Here is a 23,303-nt window from a genome sequence, read left to right on the forward strand (position 1 = left end):
AGATCGAGACCATCCTGGCTAACAGGGTGAAACCCTGTCTCTACTAAAAAATACAAAAAACTAGCCAGGCAAGGTGGTGGGTGCCTGTAGTCCCAGCCGCTGGGGAGGCTGAGGCAGGAGACTGGCGTAAACCTGAGAGGCGGAGCTTGCAGTGAGCTGAGATCCGGCCACTGCACTCCAGCCTGGGGGACAGAGCAAGACTCCGTCTCCAAAAAAAAAAAAAAGATCAAGGTCACGTCAGTTGTTTTCAAACTTTCAGTCAATGAATTCTCTATTCATACAAATTTTTTCTTAGAAACTCAAAAATTTAACCTAGATGAAAGTCAAGCAGCTCTGGCACACATGTGTGCACATATAAACACAGTCATCTGTTGCACTCTTAAAAGCATTTGAAAAACTGAGCTTTGGATGTCTTGTGCAAAGGACTGATCGTAATTATATCCTCAGCATCTTGGTGCAGTACTGTGTGCAGAGTCGGGGGGTCAGTGTTTGTCCACTGAGTGCAAGTTCTTGTAACTTAATTGGGACAGGATATGGAATTTCCAAATTAGAGGGAAGTTTTAAAAGTCTTAACTTTAGGTCACGAAATTCAGCTAACATATATCAATCCAAATGATGGACTGGTCATGATAGCTAATAGAAGGAATTTCTCCTTGTTATTAAAACAACTACACCAGAGGCAAGCTAGCCTGCCACTTAGACAAATCACACTCTAAGTTTTAAAGTCTAATTTCAGTTTTTCTCTTACAAGAAAGTCTTTTAGAAAATTCTTTTTACATTACCTAAAGGCACACCATGCATTACAAAAACCAATAATGCACTCATAAAAGCATTCAAAAGAAAATTACAGCTCTGGCTCCTTTCTTATCTGCCCACCCTTAGAAATGACTCTACTCTCTTACACTGCTTTCAAAAAACACTCAGACACAATTAAAAGCAGAATTGATGCTCTTTGTCCATTGAAATGATTCAGTGTATGTACCCTTCAAATTGATTTTAGGTTCCAATTACACACAAAACAATTAGTCCATGTTTTTCCATTTGGTCCATGCCTAAGCAATAAAAAGCAAATCATTGCTATATTCTCCTAAGCTGCCATGATGATGAATGGGGTAATAACCATACTATTTCCATGTCATGGGAACTTATGATAATAAGAATGAGCATTAAGTATTTTATTTATGGTAAAGATATATTATGAACTAAGGTCCAAAATATATACAGATGCTTAATAACTAAAGGAAAAGGCTACATAAATACAATCTTAGACATATAACAACCAACACCACTACCCAAGCAGCTTGCTCTCAAATTTCTACCAATGTGACAACCATTATGTACCCATAATAATTTTTTAAAAAATTTAAAGAGGCAAATCTAAGTTTCTAACAATGTACTATCATCTAAATGACCATTTCTATAACAGACCTCTGTTCTAAAGACAAGGGTACCCATATTGACAAAGGTGTTTTGTTAACTATAAAGCAAGCATTATTCACATGTAAAGGCTTGGTTAATAACTGGTTGTTATCACACCAGCTTTGTATGTTAGCATTTTATTCATTTAACCAACATCATGAGCTTTGGTTTCCTCACCTGCAAAATGCAAATACCTATCTTCACTGAGTTGTTATGAAGGTTTAATTATTAACAGACATTCAATAAACAGCAAGTTCCTTTGATGGCTAAGCACTGCACCGGGCCCTGGAGGCATTAAGAATTTACATTAAGAGGTCCTGTTCTCAAGAAGCACAGAATCCCTAGGAGCACCTACAATTCTTGATAAGCTTCAACTATTTTTTCCTGGTATCAAACAGGAAGGGAAAGTTCAAGAGAAAAGATTGAGGTGTTTCACAAAAAGCTGTAAATTTATTAACACAATGTATTCTAATACGTATCAAAGTTTCAAGTAGGTCATGTTGAACCTCAAATGAGAAATCACAATATTTAGTATTAATTAAAAAGGAAAAAAAAGTGGAAAATTGTCATTCATGGGATTTAGTCCAAAATGAAAATGTAGGAAACATTTATTTTGGTGGATCTGTGTTGATGCCATATTTCTCCTTGAGAAGCTTCAACTGTTCCTCCTTTTTCTTTGTGTCCATCTTCTGAAATGCCTGGAAATGTGGCAAGCACCAAAATTAAATTACCAATCTACAGCCAAATGAATTTCATCAATAGTATTAGCCAGAAAACAAAGTCACAGTAGACATATATCATCACAGTACAGTTCTACACTAATTCTCAAATGAGATCACTACACAATGAGAACTTTGCTATACTTACCCTGTTGGCATTATAGTACAAAACCACAAGGTATCTGTTACAAACATTGAATCCCGATAGGTGATCACATGCATTCTTGGCATCAAAGATGTCCTCATAGACCACATAAGCTGTTCCTCTAGTTTCAGGTGTGTTCCCCCTGGAGAGTTAAATCAAATTTAATTAAGATACACATTTACCAAGCATTGATAGTTGACTTACAGAACTGTCTTTAAACTGGTAACTGTCTTTTAAAAACAGTAAACTGAAATATGTTTTTAGTTAAGTATTTTGAAATCAACCTGAAACCATTAGAGGAAATAAACACGGATAGATATACTGGATAAGCCTGTAATTTCTTGAATTAGGTAATTTTGTTTTTTGCTTTTAAGTAAAATATCTATAGGTCAAGCTGACTGTCACATCAGGAATACTAAGAACACAGCTACTACACAGAACAGCCTCACGAGTTGTGGGGACTACAGATGCTCCACCCTGACTGGCCCTACGATGTCTTTGTTTTGTTTTGTTTTTGTTTTTGTTTTTTGAGATAGAATCTCACTCTGCTGCCTAGGCTGGAGTGCAAGTGGCACGATCTCAGCTCATTGTAACCTCTGCCTCTCAAGTTCAAGTGATTCTTGTGCCTCAGCCTCCCAAGCAGCTGGGACTGCAGGCATGTGCCACCAAGCCCAACTAATTTTTTATTTTTAGTAGAGACAGGGTTTCATCATGTTCCCAAGGCTGGTCTCAAACTCCTGACCTTAAGTGATCCGCCTGCCTCAGCCTCCCAAGGTGTTGGAATTATAGGCATGGGCCAACACAAATGGTCTACATTCATTTTTAATACAACTCAAATGCTAATGCATGATACAGCTGTGTGACTAGAGAGAAGGGCTAGGCTTCTGCAAAGATGGGAGTGGAAGTGTGCTTGTGGATAGGGTTATCTGTGAGCCAGGGCAGAATGCTGGAAGGTAGCTGGAAGTGGAAGCTGACCTTACTCATGGATACGGGGTTGCTGTTAGTGTAGGTATTCCTGGCCACTTCCTTCCTTCACCTCACCAACTTCCTCTGGGAGAGGTAGAGAGGTTTAAGGAGCAATGGAACACTAAACTGCAGGCAGCAGATGGCCATGTGACTGTTAGCGGAGACAGTGGGTAGAGGTCTCACTCAGTTCAGACTCTGGGTGACAAGATGGCCCCCTTGCCTCTATCTGTGTCCCAACTACCCAGTGCAACTGTGTCCCAACTACCCAGTGCAACTGTGGAATGAGGTTTAAGACTGTGGGCTGACTCTCCATCTGCCACAGTCCCTACATAGGGTTGAGTAAAAGCAGTAGAGCCATGGGAAGAGGAGGTAGCTGCCTAGACTTGATCTAGGACAGGACTATAGTCTGGGCCCTGCTCAAGCTTGTGCTTCCTGTAAAATTGAAAAGGTATAGGGTACTGAGGGTGATTGGAGGATGCCACTGTCAATGAATGCGCTCACTTTGTCAGGTTGTGTGGGCCTGACGAGGGGTTTTAGAATGTTCTTTAGGCTCTGGGAAGTCTTAACAACTTTCAGACTTTTGACTTTTAAAAACTTAACAAGATTTTCAGTTCCTTAAGAGCAAAGGTGATCTTATGCGTACTTCATTTACTCCTTTAGTGCCATGCATAAGGCAGATGCTAATATGCCTTTGAAAAGTGGAGATCTACTTTCTCCTATCAATTCTCTCACACACACTTTGTCCAGGAAGCTCAAAACAAAACAAAGCAACTCTCTTTCTTCCTCTTATATCTTCTTAGGAACTAGAATAGGCATAGACACTAACCCCACTTTAAAGACTCTCCATCTTAAGTGTCCCAGCCCTAATTATCAACCTCACACCTTGAAAGCCATACTATAATTTGAACTTTTAAAAGCATGTATTTGTACCTACCACGTATTGGACACTGAGCTAACATTATTTTCTTATTTTTTTGAGACAGAGTCAAGCAATTCTTGCGCAGGTGTGCGCCACCATGCCCGACTAATTTTTGTATTTTTAGTAGAGATGGGGTTTTGCCATGTTGGCCAGGCAGGTCTCGAACTCCTGGCCTCAAGTGATCCACCCGCCTCAGCCTCCCAAAGTGCTGCAATTTTCTTGACTGGCATTAAAATCTTAGAGTAGGAATAAGAACATCTAAGCACGTAACTTAGCCTCTCTGAGCTTCGGCTGCTTCACCTGTCCAGTGCCATCAGGCTCTATCACGTGCCCTACCTTCCATGTGGGTTTAATAATCAAAAGAGGGAACAAGTATGAAAGAGTTTTAAAAAATACAAAGTACCAACTATCTGCTATATGCCAGGTAGGGTCAAACCAAATCATCCTGATTTGATTGGGACTGTCCAGGTTTTAGCACTGAAAAGTCCAGTGTCCCAGAAAATCTCTCAGTACTGGGAAAACTGGGAAAGTTGGTCACCCTAGTGCCAGGTATACAATAAAGCATGATCATAGTAATGGAACAGAAAAACAGCTGTTTCTCAATCTATAATTTAGACCTAAGCTCCTGTACCCTAAACTTCTATTAACCTATTCAACACATATAGACTATGTTCTTTCTGTGACAGGCACTAGAAATACAATAGTGAAAAAGACAAGCATCATCCCTTCCTTCCTTCAAGCTTATATTCAGGCAGTAGAAAGACATTACATAAATATGAAATCATTATAAATCTTTTTTTTGTTTGTTTTTGAGACGGAGTCTCACTCTGTCACCCAGGCTAGAGTACAGTGGCGCGATCTTGGCTCACTGCAACCTCCACCTCCTGGGTTCAAGCGATTCTCCTGCCTCAGCCTCCTGAGTAGCTGGGATTACAGATGCGCGCCACCATACCCAGCTAATTTTTGTGTTTTTAGTAGAGACGAGGTTTCACCATGTTGGTCAGGCTGGTCTCAAACTCCTGACCTTGTGATCTGCCCACTTTGGTCTCCCAAAGTGCTGGGATTACATGCATGAGCCACTGCGCCCGGCCCCGAAATAATTATAAATCTTAAGAAATGTTTCGGCTTGGCACGGTGGCTCAGGCTTGTAATCCCAGCACTTTAGGAAGCCGAGGTGGGAGGATCACCTGAGGTCAGGAGTTCAAGACCAGCCTGGCCAACATGGTGAAACCCCATCTCTACTAAAAATACAAAAATTAGCCAGGAATGGTGGTGGGTGCCTGTAATCCCAGTAACTCGGGAGGCTGAGGGTGGAGAACCACTTGAACCTGGGAGGCAGAGTTTGTAGTGAGCCAAGATCATGCCATTGTACTCCAGCCTGGGCAACAAGAGCGAAACTCCATCTCAAAAAAAAAAAAAAAAAAAGAAGTGTTTCATAAAAGAAGTAGAAAGCTCTGTAACAGATAGGGAAACAGGGAGCTACTTCAGCTAGGGAGGTCAGGGAAAACCTCTCTGAAAAGCTGACACTGAAGCTGAGACCTGAAGAATGAGAAGGAGCCAGGCATGAGATGAGCTGGTGAAAACCATTCCAGATACAAGGAAAATAGAAGCACAAACATTCTGAGCTGCTCTGCACTCTTAAGATGCCCCTGCTTTATTCCCTGTCCTTTCATTTTGGCTTTCTGAAACATTCTCTAACTTCACTGATTTAAGCATCCCTTAATTCAGTACTATCAATAAACTTTATAATGCCCTTATAAACCAATCACAACTTTTTATATTATTATTCCATTTTCTTTTCTTTTTTTTGAAACAGGGTCTCACTCTGTCACCCAGACTGGAGTGCAGTGGTGTGATCTCAGCTCACTCACTGCAGCCTCAGCCTCCCAGGTTTAAGCGATTCTCCCACTTGAGCCTCCTGAGTAACTGCATTACAGGCACGTGCCACCATGCCCAGCTAATTTTTGTATTTTTTTGGTAGAGACGGGGTTTTACCATGTTGGCCAGGATGGTTTCGAACTCCTAACCTCTGGTGATCTGCCTGTCTTGGCCTCCCAAAGTGCTGGGACTACAGGTGTGAGTCACCGCATCTGGCCTCTTCCACTATTTTCTATATTATTCATTTAGTATACATTGGGTGCTTACCATGTATCACACAAGTGCTATCAACACAAAACCAAAAATAATACATGGTACGAGCCCTGGAGGAACTCACAGCCTGCCCAGGGTGACAGATGAGTATAGAGACAACAGCAAAACCACGTGTTAACCTAGGAGAGACACATGGAAATGCTACAGGAGCAGAGGAGTGGCTAATGTACACTGGGAAGGAAAACTGATAAAGTACCTTCACAGATACTGTCTAATTTCATCCAAACTAAAATTCTTTTAAGACAGTAGGTTAGGAAGACTATTTCATAGGTAACTGAAGCCCAGATAAAGTTAAATATTTTCTCCAGTTTCATGAGAGCAGGCAAGCCAGTATTTTAACCCAGGCCTTACAACCAATCCATGCTGTTTCCACATTAAAAGCTAAAAGGCCACCACCCAGATAATCTCAAACATGAACAGAAAACCAAAAAATCTAGGCAATTAGTCACACACACGGCTAGTAACAAGGCCTGAAGTAGAATCTTGTCTCCTGATCCCCAAGTCAGGGATTCACCATGTTGGCCAGGCAGGTCTTGAACTCCTGACCTTGTATACCATTCTTTATATATCTAGAGCAGGGTTTCTTAACCTAGAGTCCATGTATCCCCTGAAATATATGCAACATGTGTACGTTCTTCTGTGGAGGGGGTCTAAAGCTTTTATCAGATGCTGAAAGGACTGAGACCTCCTAAAAAGGACAGCTGGTCTATAACACGTTCACTTTCATCCCCATCTGAGTACCAATGATCATGTATTTCCAGCTCTTGGTTTACTCCCTGGAGGGACCGTGTCATTCAAAAAGAGGGCCCTCAAGACCTTATAGTCCTAAAGCCAGGAAGGAGCTCTCAAGTCATACAATACAGAATTCTGACTAGAAATAAAAACTTTATATGTAGTCATTACTGGGGTAAAATAATACTTTTTAAAAAATAAAAGCTTTAGAAATCCTTTCAGATGGACTCTTAAGTCACTAGCCTTTTCATATGAGTTAGGGTATCAGGGGCTATGTATGGTATTGTGTAATACAGAGGTTCAATTTAGAGTCAGAAGAATTTACCACTAAGCACTGTAAGACTAGAAAGATGCTTTACTCTCAGGGCTATAGTTTTGTTGATCCAAATAAAAGCACTTATTATGGTTAATGGTATTCAGGAGATGTCCAGTAAATGTCACTTGAAGGTATGAGCCCCGATCTTTATATTAAAACATGAATGCTTGTAATTAGATGTTTTCCTCTATACTTTCAAATCTTCAATTGAAAGAGCTGTAGTTGAAAATACCATTTTTTTCTGTTACTTTTATACTTTTTTACTTATTCAGAAATTCTGGAGTTATTTAAAGAGACAGTGATGATTGTTGAGAAAACTACAGAGCTACTGCATACAAAAAACATAGTGTAACAGCTAGCTTTACAAATAATGGGTAGGCAATAAATGTTAGTTCTTTCCCTTCTCAACCAGTTTCCTCAAAGCATTCATTACTACTTCAATGAATGCTTTGAGGAAACTCAAATCCTCTTCTTGGCTCTCCTTGAGCTGGATCATTAGGGTCTCAGTAGGCTTTTTCCCTCTTCAAAAAGATCTCATCTCTTTGATCTCAATCTGTTAGTCTCTAGGCTCTTGGTAAGGGTTGCTGCACCGCACACAACACAGGGTGGCCTCATCGTCAGCTAAAATTCTGATTACAGATTATGCTATCATTTTCTTTAAATGACTCAGTAAGACTCACACTCTGATTTGACGAATAGGTCCATATTTCCCAAATATATCATACATTTCTTCAGCTGTGATTTTGTATGGCAAATTTCTTATATACAATATCCGATTTACTTCAGGTGGAAGTCGAATCTAAAATGAGAAATATGTATTGTTATTATAATTAGGGGCAGAAGTGCTACCATTTAAAAAAATTCTTAATGATACATAATAATAAAAAGCCAAGAATAAGAGGTATAATTTGTTGTTTCTGAAAATGGGAAGATCTTTGAAAAAGCAACAAGAGGCTGGGTGCAGTGGCTTATGCCTATAATCTCAGCACTTTGGGAGGCCAAAGTGGGAGGATCACTTGAGCCCAGGAGTTTGAGACCAGCCTGGACAACATAGTGAGACCCCTATCTCTATACAAAAATTTAAAAAATTAGCCAGGCATGGTGGTGGGTACCTGTAGGCCTTCGCAAACCTTACCGCCATCACTCCTGCTAAACCTGAGTTGGGCTGTACCCTCTTCCCTGCCCATCCCAGGAGATGACCCTGATTCTTGTTTCCTGGAGAAAATAGACATGACCAATTGGTAAATACTTTTCATCTATATCCAACTACTTTTCCTCTATTACTACGCCAACCTTCATCTGCTACAAACCTCCACTTCTGGACTTAACCTATCTTTCTTCCATATCATGTTTCTCACACCCTGCTGGATTGCTCCCATTGGCATAAAAACACACCTATATCACACATCTTTTAAAAAGTCAACTATCTGGCTGGGTGTGGTGGCTCACGCCTGTAATCCCAGCATTTTGGGAGGCCAAGGCAGGTGGATCACTTGAGGTCAGGAGTTCGAGACCAGCCCATCCAACATAGAGAAATCCTGTCTCCACTAAAAATACAAAATTTAGCCGGGTGTGGCAGTGGGTACCTGTAATCCCAGCTACTCAGGAGGCTGAGGCAGGAGAATTGCTTGAACTCAGGAGACAGAAGTTGCAGTGAGCCAAGACTGCGCCACTGCACTCCAGCCTGGGCGACAGAGTGAGAGTCCCTCTCAAAAAAAAAAAAGTCAACTATCATCCAATTTCCCTACTTCCTATGTACATGAGAACTCACGGACAGAGTTTCTTTGCTGTTTCCATTTTCTCAACTTTCACCATCTTTTCACCCCACTGCAATCAAGCTTTCATCCACTGAAATGATTCCTATCATCAAGGTCACCAAAAGTCTCCATTTACATATCCAATGGTCAATTATCTGTCTTTTCTTTTTTCGTTTTATTTTTTTTTTTGAGTCAGGGTGTTGTTCTGTCTCTTGGGCTGAAGTGCTGTGCAGTGGTACAATCATGGTTCAAGGCAGCCTTGAATTCCTGGGCTCAAGCAATCCTCCCACCTCAGCCTCCCAAAGTGCAGGGATTACAGGCATGAGCCACCTCGCATGGCCTAACTTCATCTTATACCTCTAAGCGTTTTACAGTTGACTAATCTCTCTTTAGAGTTGGTTTTTTTTTTTTTTTTTTTTTTTTTTTTTTTTTTTTTTTTTCCTGGAGGGAGTCTGGCTCTGTTGCCCAGGCTGGAGTGCAGTGGCGCGATCTCGCCTCCCTGCAAGCTGTGCCTCCCGGGTTCACGCCATTCTCCTGCCTCAGCCTCCCGAGTAGCTGGGACTACAGGTACCCGCCACCACGCCCGGCTAATTTTTTGTATTTTTAGTAGAGACGGGGTTTCACCGTGTTAGCCAGGATGGTCTTGATCTCCTGACCTCGTGATCCGCCCGCCTCGGCCTCCCAAAGTGCTGGGATTACAGGCGTGAGCCACCGCGCCCGGCTTTGAATTTTTTTTTTTAAGTTTCCATAACACTGCACTCTCAAACACTAGAATGTAAGCAGAAGGACTTGTTTTATTCACGGCTGTATTCCCAATACGTAAGACTAGTGTCTGGCACACAGTAGCTGTTCAATAAATATAACTGATGAATTATGTCCCACATGGCAAGCACAATACATAGTAGGTGCTCAAAAAATATTGTTTTAATTAATATATTAATGAAGGATCCGAAAAGCTCCATAATCTGAGGGGCATCCCAGGCCCCAGTTGTTGGTGATCCATTAAGTTAGTTGAGAACTCTTCTGCGCTATCGAGTTTAAGCCAAGGAGATAATCCTAACGCCAGGTCCTTAGGTGCAGGTCAAGCAAAGAGGCTACAGGGGTAACACTATGACTGACACTAGGTTAGAGACTGAGGAACTCTCAAAAGGGGTGGGGGCAGAAATGTCGCTCAAGGAGCATATCTCCGAGGATGGGGCCAGGATAGTGTCTTCGCTGACAGGATAGGAATTCTGGAGTTCTCCGCTCTGGGGACAGAGGAGGGGCAAGAATGCTCCGATCCACGCCGCTAATAAAGTCAAACCCGAAGTTCTCCCAACCTCTGCAGAACACCCGGTACTCACGTTCGCCCTCTTGGCCGCTTGCATCGCCATCTTGGCGAGCTGATAAGGTTACCGCAGCAGATACTGAAATTCCTCCGGACCCCTCCGGAGCTCGCTCGGTTTCAGGCGTTGCACCGCGTTAGACGCAGGACATCAACATCCAGGACCCGCCGGAAGCTGTTACAGCGGAACAGCGCTGTCTCACGCCGAGACGCGCTGACGTAGCAGCCCCCTTCGAATACACTCCGGGGTAAAACCGAGCCTGAGAGAGACGCGAGGCCGGAAGATGGAAACGCGAGTTCAAGACACTTCCGGGCTCTGTAGCGTAAAGGGCGGGGCGTAGCCTCCAAAAGGCGGGATGTTCCGGTAGGGGAGGCCCTCCCTGAGCAAAGGGAGCCGGGTGGAGGGGGCGGGGCCTGAGGCGGGCGGTGAGCTGGGGCGGGGCCCAGGTGAGTAATTGGGGAGCGGAGGAGGCGGGGATTGAGGAGGGTTATGACAAATAGGGAGGGGCCCAAGTGAGTAGCGGGAGGGGGCGGGGCCTGAGGAGGGTGCTGAGAACTAGAGCTGGGCCGAAGAGAGTATCGGGGAGGAAGCGGGGCCTGAGGAGGGAGGTGAGCTGGGGCGGGACCCAAGTGAGTAGCGGGAGGGGGCGGGGCCTGAGGAGGGCGGTGAGAGGTGGGGTGCGGCCCAGGTGAGTAGCGGAAGTGGTCGGGGCCTGAGGACGGTGGTGGAGGTGCGGCGGGGCCCGGATGTGTAGCGGGAGGTGGTGGGGGCTGAGGAGGGCGGCGAGAGGTGGGGTGGGGCCCAGGTGAGTAGCCAGTAGGGCCGGGGCCTGCTGTGGTGCCCCCGCGCGGGGCGCGCGGGCAGGTGCGGGAGACGCGATGGTGGGCCTGAGCCTCTAGCCGTGCTCAAGGCGGAGTCTGCGGGGTTCTGGCGGCTTGTGTCACGGCTGACGCTGTAACTATACCCAGAATCTCTAACCCTGGAGGGGCGCTCAGGTCGAGCCTCAGCTGATCGGGCCTCTGAAATCCCCGCTGCGACGCCCGCCGGACTCCCTCCCCAACCCCGCCGCGGCGGCCGCAGTCCGCGTGCCACCCTTCCAGTCCACTCTTTATTTCCTTAGACCAACTTTAAACGGCTCTGGAGGAAGCACCGAGTTTCTTGCCTGTTTATTGTGAATCTTCTCCAGGTTTGCTCTAGAAAGGCCTGGGGTGGCCGCGTCCTGTCTTGCCCCCTCCTCCTTCACTGGGGCAGTTCCAGGACGATCTTGCCTAGGTTTTTGTTGGTCTCCATGTACTTATGGGCCTCCTGGATTTCGGTCACTGGGTAGATTCTGTCCAGAACCGGCAGTAGACGTTGGGGACCCTCCGTGGAGAAGTGAGGCAGAATTTGCTCCGTGAAAGCATTCACTAGCATTTGCTTGTACTAAGACAAGGGAAAGGACAGCATCAGCCTGGGGAGAGAGCCTCACCCCGCCCTCATCCTCCTCAGCCGCCTTGCTCTCTCTGAAACCACGTATCTGAAAAAGCACACGGGGACACTTAACCCCTCACCTCCTAGCATGTGTGTGCAATACCCCTGAAGGAGTGATGTGCCATCTCAGAATATGTCTGATAGGTATATTGTTTATTTTGAGGTGAAAACGTTGGAGAAATTGTAGTTTCAGAAGAGGATAGCTGACCTGTGTCTTCTTGCATGTAGCAAGTCATAAAGATTCCTGTGGGAGGGGCACCCTCCCCATACTAGGGCAAGAAAATAGCCTTTCTCACCGGAGACTGGAAACAGGGCTACAGTGGAACTGAATAAATACACTTAAGGAAGTAACCCTTATCTTCCACTAGTTTCACGCCCCCCACCCCCATATATCTCCTAGTGACTTCCCTAGAAATTTACTATCCCTAGCCCGATTTTGCCTTATTTCTTCTCAAATTTATTGCTCTTTGTCTAAAAATTACAAAAGCATCTTACTTTAGCCAGATCACTTGAGCCTGGGAGTTTGAGATCAGCCTGGGCAATATGGTGAAACCGTCTCTATAAAAAATACAAGCCAGGCATGGTGGTATGCCTTTGTCTTGGCTACCTAGGAGGCTGATTGTGCCACTGGACTTCAGCCTGGGTGACAGAGTAAGACCCTGTCTCCATAAAAAAAAAAAAAAAAAAAAAAAAAAAAAAGGACATGCTTTTCTCCTGTCAATCTGCTGTTATCAATTTGGTTTCTAGATCCAGCCGAAGAGACCACATAGGAGCTAAAGGGGGGTTACAGGTGATCTCTGGCTCCCCTGTACCTCCAAATGTGTAACTTCTGTACCAGACAAAGACTGAAGCCTGAAGTAAAATGTTAGTGTCACTGACAGCCTAAGAATTGTTTTTTTTGTTTGTTTGTTTTTGTTTTTCTTTTTTTGAGACGGAGTCTCGCTTTGCGGCCCAGGCTGGAGAGCAGTGGTGCGATCTCGGCTCTCCGCTCACTGCAAGCTCCGCCTCCCGGGTTCACGCCATTCTCCTGCCTCAGCCTCCCGAGTAGCTGGGACTACAGGCGCCCGCCACCACGCCCGACTAATTTTTTTGTATTTTTAGTAGAGATGGGGTTTCACCGTGTTAAGTCAGGATGGTCTCGATCTCCTGACCTCGTGATCCGCCCGCCTCAGCCTCCCCAAGTGCTGGGATTACAGGCATGAGCCACCGCGCCTGGCCAAGAATTGTTTTTAAATAAATGGTCTTCACCCAGGAGGCAGCCACAGATAGGACTCATATAGGCTCAGTGCAAAAAGGATGCTTAAGTTCTCCTGTCCCCTCAGCTGGTGCAAAACCCTATGGTGGAAACATTCCCAAAGCTGGTACCTGCTAGACTGCCAGATGGAGTATTTCAGGAGCATATAATCTTTTTTTTTTTTTTTTTTTTTTTTTTTTTGAGATGTGTTTTTGCTATGTTGCCCACGCTGGGGTACAGTGTCTATGCACAGGTGCAATCATAGCTCACTGCAGCCTTGAAACTCCTGGACTCAAGCAATCCTCCACCTCAGCCTTCCAAGTACCTGGGACTACAGGTAAGTGCCACTGTGCCCAGCATGGAACCTATAATCTGTTGAAGGCCAAGGCTTACTTATTTTTTACTCACTTAAGAGTCTTTCTTAACACACTGAGATGAATTCTGCCTTTGAAAACAAAGTCTTGGAACTACTCGAAATACTTCCTAATATGGTCAGTGCTTTGTTCATTCTATTAGAATGTTCAGATAGTGCATGAAGCACCAACTACACTTCTTTTCATGATACTGAAGCCTCTATCGACCAATCTGAATCAGTTCTCTGAAATCGGGTTCCCTATTTATCTTCAGAGGGGGAGATTTCTTCATAGAAACTAACCTTCCTAACCTAAGGTAGAGCTTCCTTTCTCGGGGTAATGTAAATGAACCACACTTTTCTGGGTTAAATCACATGTTTTCTTTTCATTCATTACTCACCTTATTGTCCCGAGATCTCAGCAAACTGGTGATCAGACTTCCTCGCTTATGAAGTAGCTTTGAAAGCAGGGGCCCATTGATGTCAGCTCCTCCCATCAGACCATAGAGAACCCAGCGACCATCAAGAGCCAGGCAGTTGACGTTCTTCTCCCAGTAGGATCCGCCTATGCAGTCTAGAATAAGATTAACTCCAGCACCTTCCATAGGAAACAGATTTGTGATGCTAGTCAGATATAGAAAGCTTGGTACAAAATAAGATACCATGGTATATTTGTGGATTATAGACATAAATACAGATGCAAGTGGTAAATCTATAGGTTGGAATTAGAAACACTGCTTGAAGAACTGTTGTAAATGGAGTTTAGATAGCGGAACTCTATCATAGCATGTGTGAAGATCATCACCCTTTATGATGCCTAGCTATAGCAAGAGGGAAATGGGGCACCATGGCCTAGAGTCTCCTCTCATGCCAAAATAAGTACAGTCCCACTGACACCCAGACATGATTTAAAACAGAATACAGGAGGCCCAACCTAGGCTAGTTGTTCACATAGAAGTTAGGAAGTATCCGCACTGGGTTATTGGAATTATAGGCTTTCTAACTTTGGTTTCATCTCTCCTTTCCTTTCCTTTCCCTCCCTCCTTCCCTCCCTCCCTCCCTCCCTCCCTCCCTTCCCTCCCTTCCCTCTCTTTCTTTTTCTTTCTTTCTTTTCTTTCTTTTTTTTTTGACACTAGAGTCTCGCTCTGTCGCTCAGGCTGGAATGCAGTGGCGCGATCTCAGCTCACTGCAAGCTCTGCCTCCCGGGTTCACGCCATTCTTCTGCCTCAGCCTCCCGAGTAGCTGGGACTACAGGCGCCTGCCACCATGCCCGGCTAATTTTTTGTATTTTTAGTAGAGACGGGGTTTTCACCGTGTTAGCCAGGATAGTCTCGATCTCCTGACCTCGTGATCCGCCCGCCTCGGCCTCCCAAAGTGCTGGGATTACAGGTGTGAGCCACAGTGCCCAGCCCTCCTTTTCTACTCACATGAAAAATGGAGGCCAGGCGCAGTGGCTCATGCCTGTAATCCCAGTACTTTGGGAGGCTGAGGCAGGCAGATCACCTGAGGTAAGGAGTTCAAGACCAGACTGGCCAACATAGTGAAACCCCATCTCTACTAAAAATACAAAAATTAGCTGGGTGTGGTGGTGCACCCATGATCCCAGCTACTCAGGAGGCTAAGGCTGAAGAATTGCTTGAACCTGGGAGGCAGAGGTTGCAGTGAGCCGAGATCAAGCCACTGCACTCCATCCTCAGTGACACAGCGAGACTCCATTTCAAAAAAAAAAGAAAGAAAGAAAAGAAAAATGGAAAGGGATGAGCCAAAAATAGACACATCTGGCTTTGGAATACAGCAGCATGCACATCTACTCACTCATTTAGGGTGCTATCACCCAACCCTACCATGCCTGGCTCCAAACTTGTCTCTGCCTCCAAGCCTCCTATTAACTAAGTGTAGAATGGCTGGTTGGGAAGAAAAGGTGCTGGATAATTCTAGACCAAGTCTGCGTGGTCTAAAGTGTGGATGAATCTTATCTCTTGCAAGAATGCACATGGAAACCATCTTAGGTATCAATATGACTGCCTGTCTCCAGTGGTCAAATACCATAGTACTAGAATTTGGCCAGGGCAGCTGTTGAGCACTTAGTAGAGGTAAGACTGATAGACAGTACTGGCAACTTTGAGACTGGTGGGGATTTTATTTAATCATCTCTTAAATTCCTGCTTAACTGTAGAAACAGTTGTTTACCTTTGGTGAATTTCAGTGTTGCTTCAGAGAAATCCTCTTCTTTGTAATTGAATCCAGCAGCTGCTCCAAGCTTTTCTGCCATTTGAAGCTTCTGCTGGGAGCCAGCTGTGACCAGAGGAATAGCTCCAGCCATCCGGGTGAGTTGGATAGCAGCTGTGCCCACACCACTCAGTCCTGCATGGATTAGCACATAGTCTCCAGCCTGAACGTTTCCTGTGACAGAAAGTACAGGGTTCTCTTTACTTTGCAACTACTACATATTCCCCACACAGGCATATTTTATCAAGATCACCTGGCCGTTGCACCAAATGCCAAATCGATCTTTTGCTTTTCCTTTTTTATTTGGTGGGGTGGGGGCGGGACACTGTGACTCAAATACAAACTGTCTTGTTCTTTGGAGAAAGAAAAAGCATACTGACAGTCCTTTTTTGTCTTATTTCCTCTGGCTAAAGTGGAAAACAGCCTTTTGAAACAGGGCTATAAGCAGTCACATCCATAATCTCTATTTTATCTATGATATAACACCAAAATGCACATCTCTGACCTATACCTGAATAAGTAAGAACAACTACCATTCCCATGGTCACCCACCACCCAAAGCCAGTCCTTATAGAGTCTGAAATGCCTCCAGCTGGTCTTCCTGATCCAGGTAACAGATAACCACCAGGCTCTTCTTCCTAAGATGGCACTTTTATTACGTTATTCTTCCTCAAAATGTAAAGTGCTTCTCCATTGGCTTTTGCGTTGAGTCCATACAGCTTGATATTCAAGGACACCATGATCTGGCCCCAGCCTCATTTTTCACAAATCACGATAGTCATCCTTCACTACTGAGTGCAGTGGCTGGTCTCACCTTGATACTCTTTCCTTTTTTTTTTGAGACAGAGTCTCGCTTTGTCACCCAGGCTGGAGTACAGCGTCGTGATCTCAGCTCACTGCAAGCTCCACCCACCCAGGTTCACGCCATTCTCCTGCCTCAGCCTCCTGAGTAGCTGGGACTATAGGCACCCGCCACCACGCCCGGCTAATTTTTTGTATTTTTAGTAGAGACAAGGTTTCACCGTGTTAGCTAGGATGGTCTCGATCTCTTGACCTCGTGATCCGCCTGCCTTGACCTCCCAAGGTGAGCCGAGGCCCAGCCTACTCTTACTTTTTCTTTGAGACAGAGTCTCACGCTACTGCCCAGGCTGGAGTACAATGGCATGATCATGGCTCACTGCAGCCTTGACCTTCCTGGGAGCAGGTGATCCTCCCAGCTCAGCCTCCTGAGTAACTGAGACAACAGGCGTGCACCATCATGCCTGGTTAATTTTTGTGTTTTGTGTAGAAACAGGGTTTTGCCATGTTGCCCAGGCTGGTCTCGAACTCCTGGGCTCAAGTGATCTGTCTTCCAAACTGCTACTATTATAGGTGTGAGCCACCTTGCCTGGCCAATACTCTTTCTTAGGCCACCTTGGCATGCCTATGGCCTTCACAAGTCTACCCACCCTTCAAAGCCTTCTCTTCCAAAAAGCCTTCTGACTACCCTTGTCCACACCATCTTTTCCCATCTCCAGTTTCTATTGTAGTTAGAGACAGGGTTATCCTTCTAAACTCTATGGTCATCTGATCTTATGCATATGTTGCCTTCTCAGTCACACTGCACTGTCTAAAGGCAAGGACCAAGTCTTCGTAGATTCCCTTATGTGAGTTCTTGACTGTCCTTAATGGGATTGGGGAGGAATAAATGAGTCAATTGGCCCCTTCTGTTGCACTGGGACACCAGAGAGAAGCTCAGCATGATTTTGAGAAGCTGGGACTGCTGCTGAGCCTCCGGTGTTAAGATGTACAGAGGTCTCCTATCTAGTGTTATCCAGACCTTCTATCTGCTAACCATGATTCTCAGCCTCAACATTAAACCCTTCTAACATGGTCTGAGGACCTGACAGTACAGGTGGTACAGCAGGGCCTGGGAGTGCCCTGGAGGATTGCTGGGATTCAAGGTGGCTGATTTATGAAGGTGTTGAGCCACATTGTGTGGAGTCAGCATGGAGGCCTCCTCACCCACAAGATGTAACAGCTGGAATGCGGTGAGCCAGGCCTCCGGGATGGCTGCAGCCTGGGGCAGGGTCAATCCCTCTGGGATAGGCATGAGGAGGCTTTCGGGGACAGTGACATACTGAGCCTGGCCCCCACCGGGGAGCAGAGCCATGGCTGCATCCCCGATCTTCCAGTGTCCTTGGCAGCCAGGCCCCAGCTCTGCCACGTGTCCAGATGCCTCAAGTCCCAAAATGTTGCTGGCTCCTGGAGGTGGGTCATATTGGCCTTCTCTCTGCAGAAAAAGAAGTGTACTAAGTGGTGAGCATGATCAGAAATCTGTGTGTCACCACCCCTGGCCCCTCTTGCAATATCCCCTCTTTTTTTTTTTTTTTTGAGACAGAGTCTCAGTAGCGCGATCTCGGCTCACTGCAAGCTCCGCCTCCCGGGTTCCCGCCATTCTCCTGCCTCAGCCTCCCGAGTAGCTGGGACTACAGGCGCCGCCACCACGGCCGGCTAGTTTTTTGTATTTTTTAGTAGAGACGGGGTTTCACCGTGTTAGCCAGGATGGTCTCGATCTCCTGACCTCGTGATCCGCCCGTCTCGGCCTCCCAAAGTGCTGGGATTACAGGCTTGAGCCACCGCGCCCGGCCCCCTCTTTTTTTTTTCAGAAATAAATTTCAGGATGAAGTCAGAAGAGAAAGGAGAGGCCATTAGTTTTATGCAAATAAACTGGAGGTCACATGATCAGTGGATGTTATAACTGGTAGAGTCCTTAGCTCTTTACCTCATCTGAACCCCTTGCTTTACAGATGGAGAAACTGAGTCCCAGACAGGGGAAAAAATAGTCGTGGGATTAGGAACCTTGATGATGGTTCCCATGCATCAAGTGCTAGGCTCTGTGCTCACTCACCCCAGTCCTCAGAAGCTGTAGAGCAGAGGGACTTAACCAGGAGTGTGTGGCAGAACCACCTGAGGAGTATTTCAAAGTACATGTGCCTGGGCCCCCATCACGTTTCTTTTGTGCCCCAGGGGATTCTGATGCACATTTCTGAATGACCACAACCAATGCAGCGGGCCCAGGTCAGTAAATCAGTAGCAGACAGAAGAAAATTCTTAGAGAGTACTGCCAGCTGTCAGCTCTGGGACTCTCAGAGTGGAAAGAGTTAAGAGGTCCTTAGAGCCACAAAGACCTCAGGTTGAATCCCAGCTCTTCTGCTTGCTAATGTCATGGCCTTAGGCATACTGCTTAACCTGGCTGACCTTCAGTTTCCTTATCTGTAGAAGGAGGAGGATGAACAGGGTAGCCTGGGGAGTAAGTGCGCCCACACCCCACAACAATGTTAGTTCCGCCCTCCTTATCTGGAGGCCTGAGTGGCTACAGATTAGCTCCGTGGATTCTGCTTTGCAAATACTCCCCTTTGTTTTGTATGAACAAAAGGGGAGCCCTGGGTTTAGGTCTGGGAAGCCCCAGCGCATGTGCCTGTTGGGTGTGGGGCGGTGCACGCCTTCATGTCTCATCAACGTCCACCGAATGCTGTTGAGAGGTAGTCCCGCCCAACCCGGCACAGTTGAGCCCTGGGTACCTGGATTAAGTCCGCCCGGTTCAGGGCGCTGGCCGCCACCTTCAGGAGGACTTCACCCTCCCCAGGGCTCGGCTTGGCCACCTCCTTCACGTAGAGGTTTTCCGGTCCTCCCGGCTTGTCAAAGTGCACGGCTAACATGTTCTCTGAGGACACAGGGCAGAACAGGACAGGGCAGAGCAGGGCAGGGGCCGCTGTATCCTCGCGGAGCAGCCCAGCCTCAGGCTGTCACCGCGGCGTCCCGTGCCGGCCAGCGCCTCGCTGCCCTGGTCTCCGGCGGACCCGGCCTCTGCCCCGAGCTCCTGCCTGGGAAGTCGTCGACCGCCTCCAGACCGATCCCACTCGGAACACAGATGGGAACAGCGGGAAGTGGGATGGCGGTACAGGGCTGGATGCGGCAGAGCAGGACAACCCCGAAGAGGATCAGGCAAATCACACTCCCTCTGAGTTGGAATCCCCCAGCCCTACCCGGGTCCTTGGTGCCCGTATGAGGTACTTACTCCTGGCCCGGCTCCCCTCCCGCGCACCAGGCAGCGCCGAGCGGTTCTGGCTCCTGCGGGTCCCGGTGGCACAGCACGAGCCCCAGAGTCCCGGGACTGCCTCTGCCTCCACCGGAATGGACGGCGGGACTTGGGGCAGCCGGAGGGGTGGGGCTAAGCAGAACCACCCTCCCTCTCTTTCCTCCTACCCCCTTTAAAACGCAAAGTTAGAAGCAAACAAATCAGGTTTTCTTGTCCTTTTAGTCTCTGGAAAAGAGTCTTTCAGCTTGGCAGAAAGTGCGATTCTAGCTCTCACTGCAAGGAGAGGAGACTTCCTTCTCTCTAGGGAACGAGACCCAACCTCTTGGCAGGCAAATCGGTCCATTTTCCAGGCAAGGCCAGGCTTTTGGCACATTTATGTAGCAGGCTGGCATCCTGCCCATCTTGAGTATGGGTGGGCAAGCTGGGTGCTGCTAAGAGAAGAGAAAGGAGCCGTTGAGAGTGGGGGTGGGGAAGGAAGGCAAAACGCAGTCCTGGGATCCTTATCACGCCCCCTCCTCCTGACAGTCCCGGGGGAGAGGTTCAGCCCCAGGAGAAGGATACTGGCGATTTTGACCAGGTAAAAGCTGTATCCGTAAGCTACATGACGATTTCTCAACCTCAGTACTGTTGACATTTTGGACTAGCTAGTTCGTTGTTGTACGAGATTGTCCTGTGCATTGTAAGATGTTTAGCAGCATCCCTGGCCTCCTCCCCACTACATATCCATAGCACTCCTTGTAAATTCCTGTTTTAGTAAGAACCTCCATCCTTGACATCTGATCACCCTCAATATCTGATCAAGTTCCTCATCCTCCACCATCCCCCAAGTGATATCCGACCACCCTGGCCTGTCTATAGTAAGAATCCTGTTAAGTCAATTTAGATAGAATCCCCCTTACCCCTGATTGCTCTTCTTTTCCATCCACTGACCCCCGACACTGCCCCTTGGCTATACATTCCCACTTGTCCATGATGCATTCAGAGTTGATCCCGACCTGTCTCCTCCACTGCAATGGGTTGTTGCAGTGATGGTGCTAAATAAAGTCTTCCTTAATGCGCTTTAACAAGGATCATTGAATAATTATTTATTTAACACAACAGAGCAAAAGCCTATAGAGATGGAAATAATAAAATGATGGGACTTAAGGAAAAATTCAGGAGACCCTGCTATAAGAATAACAGGAATTTTAGAAGGAGGAAGAGGAATGGATGAAGAAGATTCAATAGTTAAACAAATAAAAGAATACAGTTTTCCTAAATTCTACCAGATTATTCAGATTGAAAACATTCACTAAAGGATGGATTCATGAGAACAAAAATGCATGCCTATATTTTATAAAATTTCAGGTTCTAACAAGTGTGGAAAGAATAAGTTACCCACAATTGGTTAAAAAATAAAAATGGCTTCCTCCCTCCCTCCCTTCCTTTCTTCCTTCCCCCCACCTTTCTCTCTCTCTCTTTTTTGTAGTGTAGGGGTCTCACTATGTTGCTCAGGCTGGTCTCAAACTCTCATACTCAAGCAATCCTCCTGCCTCAGCCTCCCAAAGTGCTAGGATTACAAGTATGAGCCACTGTGCCCAGCAAGTTTCTATCTGCAATCTGGAAACTAGAAGAGAGTAGACTAGCCTCTATTGACTAGAAGAAAAGGACTGTAACTCAATATACCCCTTTAAGATATAATTCACTCATTAGGGCAAAAAGCATGTTTGAGGATGTATAAGGATTCAGAGACGCATCATCTGGATATGCATCTGTCCAAAATTGAGGAAAGGTTTGAACCAAATAATAAATATCCTAGAACAGAGGCAGATGGAAAGGAAATAGTTGTAAATAATGAACTTTGCAAAAATCTACACTAAAACTGATTGGATTAAGAAAATGGAATGGATTAAGATAGATGGGGAATGTGTAATGTAAGTGTTAAATAAGAACTTTTAAAATGCAAGGAATTACTTTTAAAAAAATGATAATAATACCAACCACTAAGTATACTAAAGTTTCCCAGTAAAAGTAGGAGTTGAAAGTGCCTAAGATTTTATCTTGGTGAGCCCTTGGTCGATGTAATCTTGCAGTGTGTAATAAGAAACATATTTGGCCGGGTGCGGTGGCTCATGCCTGTAATCCCAGCATTTTGGGAGGCTGAGGCAGGTGGATCACGAGGTCAAGAGATCGAGACCATCCTGGCTAACACAATGAAACCCCATCTCTACCAAAAAATACAAAAAATTAGCCGGGTGCGGTGGCAGGTGCCGGTAGTCCCAGCTGCTCAGGAGGCTGAGGCAGGAGAATGGCGTGAACCCAGGAGGCGGAGCTTGCAGTGAGCCAAGATCACGCCACTGCACTCCAGTCTGGGCCACAGAGCCAGACTCTGTCTCAAAAAAAAAAAAAAAAAAAAAAAACCATATATTTTTGGTCTTTGTCCTGGGTTCCTGCAATAGCACTCCTAAAACCTCTGTTATTTTCTGGATAAACATCTCTTTCTTTCTTTTTAAATTTTCTTTTGTTTTTAACTAGATATAGGGTCTTGCTACGTTGACCAGGCTGGTCATGAACTCCTGGACTCAAGCAATTCTCCCACCTCAGCCTAAAGAACTGGAATTGTAGGCATGAGCCACTCTGCCTGGCCAATAAGCGTCCTTTATCATAATATTTTGTTCTTGTCCAGAGCTCCTAAAACCCTTGGAATTTTGTATGTGATAGAAGTGACTTTTTATATTAATAACAAACCCTTATGAGCACACTTGAGTTTATGCTAATAAAGTGACTTAGGGTGGGGGCCCTAGATAACTTCAGGATGAGCTTGTAACCAGAAAGACCCTGGGAAGGGGAAGCAGGGACTGGAGATTATGCACTATAAGAACTCTTTTTTGTTGTTGTTGTTGAGACTGAGTCACTCTGTTGCCCATGCTGGAGTGCAGTGGCCTGATCTCAGTTCACTGCAACCTCCACCTCCCGGGTTCAAGCGAATCTCCTGCCTCAACCTCCCCAGTAGCTGGGACTACAGGTGTGAGCCACCACACCAGGATAATTTTTGTGGGTTTTGTTTTTTTTTTTTTTTGAGACAGAGTCTCACTCTGTCACCCAGCCTGGAGTCCAATGGCGTGATCTCGGCTCATTGCAACCTCAGCCTCCCATGTTCAAGCAATTCTCCTGCCTCAGCCTCCCAAGTAGCTGGGACTACAGGCGCATGCGGCCACGCCCAGCTAATTTTTTGTATTTTAGTAGAGACAGGGTTTTACCAGCCCACGGTTTTACAACAGCCCAGGCTGTTCGTGAGCTCCTGAGCTCAGGCAGTCCACCTGCCTTGGCCTTCCAAAGTGCTGGGATTACAGCCGTGAGCCACCAGGTCCGGCCAATTTTTGTGGTTTTAGTAGAGATGGGGTTTCTTCATGTTGGCAAGGCTGGTCTTGAACTCCTTACCTCAGGAGATCCATCTGCCTCGGCCTCCAAAAGTGCTGGGATTAGAGGTGTGAACCACTGTGCCTGGC

At 46.0% G+C, this 23,303-nt stretch overlaps 2 protein-coding genes and 1 long non-coding RNA gene across 5 annotated transcripts in view; 1 reads left to right on the forward strand and 2 right to left on the reverse strand.

Moving 5' to 3' along the window:
* Positions 1 to 1,841: 1,841 nt before the first annotated feature.
* On the reverse strand, positions 1,842 to 10,806 carry SF3B6 (splicing factor 3b subunit 6). The gene is made up of 4 exons (XM_007971320.3): positions 10,468 to 10,806; positions 8,048 to 8,166; positions 2,287 to 2,425; positions 1,842 to 2,117 (listed from the first exon to the last, which is right to left on the reverse strand). The coding sequence occupies exons 1-4, from the start codon at positions 10,495 to 10,497 to the stop codon at positions 2,028 to 2,030; spliced, it is 378 nt and encodes a 125-aa protein (XP_007969511.1). The 5' UTR covers positions 10,498 to 10,806; the 3' UTR covers positions 1,842 to 2,027.
* A 781-nt stretch (positions 10,807 to 11,587) lies between these two features.
* Positions 11,588 to 19,928, reverse strand: TP53I3 (tumor protein p53 inducible protein 3). The gene is made up of 6 exons (XM_007971321.3): positions 19,795 to 19,928; positions 19,298 to 19,440; positions 17,739 to 18,006; positions 15,696 to 15,908; positions 13,907 to 14,103; positions 11,588 to 11,871 (listed from the first exon to the last, which is right to left on the reverse strand). The coding sequence occupies exons 2-6, from the start codon at positions 19,433 to 19,435 to the stop codon at positions 11,689 to 11,691; spliced, it is 999 nt and encodes a 332-aa protein (XP_007969512.1). The 5' UTR covers positions 19,436 to 19,440; positions 19,795 to 19,928; the 3' UTR covers positions 11,588 to 11,688.
* The window catches only part of LOC103220676 (uncharacterized), a 43,924-nt gene continuing 36,373 nt past the window's right edge, over positions 15,753 to 23,303 (forward strand). For all 3 annotated transcript variants that reach the window (XR_012095231.1, XR_492579.3, XR_005243262.2), the window contains exon 1: positions 15,753 to 15,832. This is a non-coding gene — a long non-coding RNA (uncharacterized lncRNA). The remainder of the gene's footprint in view (positions 15,833 to 23,303) is intronic.

The sequence above is a fragment of the Chlorocebus sabaeus genome, chromosome 14 (genome assembly GCF_047675955.1).
Source record: "Chlorocebus sabaeus isolate Y175 chromosome 14, mChlSab1.0.hap1, whole genome shotgun sequence".
Taxonomy (NCBI): Eukaryota; Metazoa; Chordata; class Mammalia; order Primates; family Cercopithecidae; genus Chlorocebus; species Chlorocebus sabaeus.

Coding starts and splice junctions, on each gene's coding strand:
- SF3B6 (XM_007971320.3), bottom strand. CDS start 10,497: ATGGCGATGCAAGCGGCCAAGAGGGCGAAC. Junction 8,167..10,467: donor AAGCGGCCAAGAGGGCGAAC/GTGAGTACCGGG, acceptor TTCTCATTTTAG/ATTCGACTTCCACCTGAAGT. Junction 2,426..8,047: donor CCTATTCGTCAAATCAGAGT/GTGAGTCTTACT, acceptor TTAACTCTCCAG/GGGGAACACACCTGAAACTA.
- TP53I3 (XM_007971321.3), bottom strand. CDS start 19,435: ATGTTAGCCGTGCACTTTGACAAGCCGGGAGGACCGGAAAACCTCTAC. Junction 18,007..19,297: donor ACCGGGCGGACTTAATCCAG/GTACCCAGGGCT, acceptor CTTTTTCTGCAG/AGAGAAGGCCAATATGACCC. Junction 14,104..15,695: donor AACACTGAAATTCACCAAAG/GTAAACAACTGT, acceptor TTCCTATGGAAG/GTGCTGGAGTTAATCTTATT.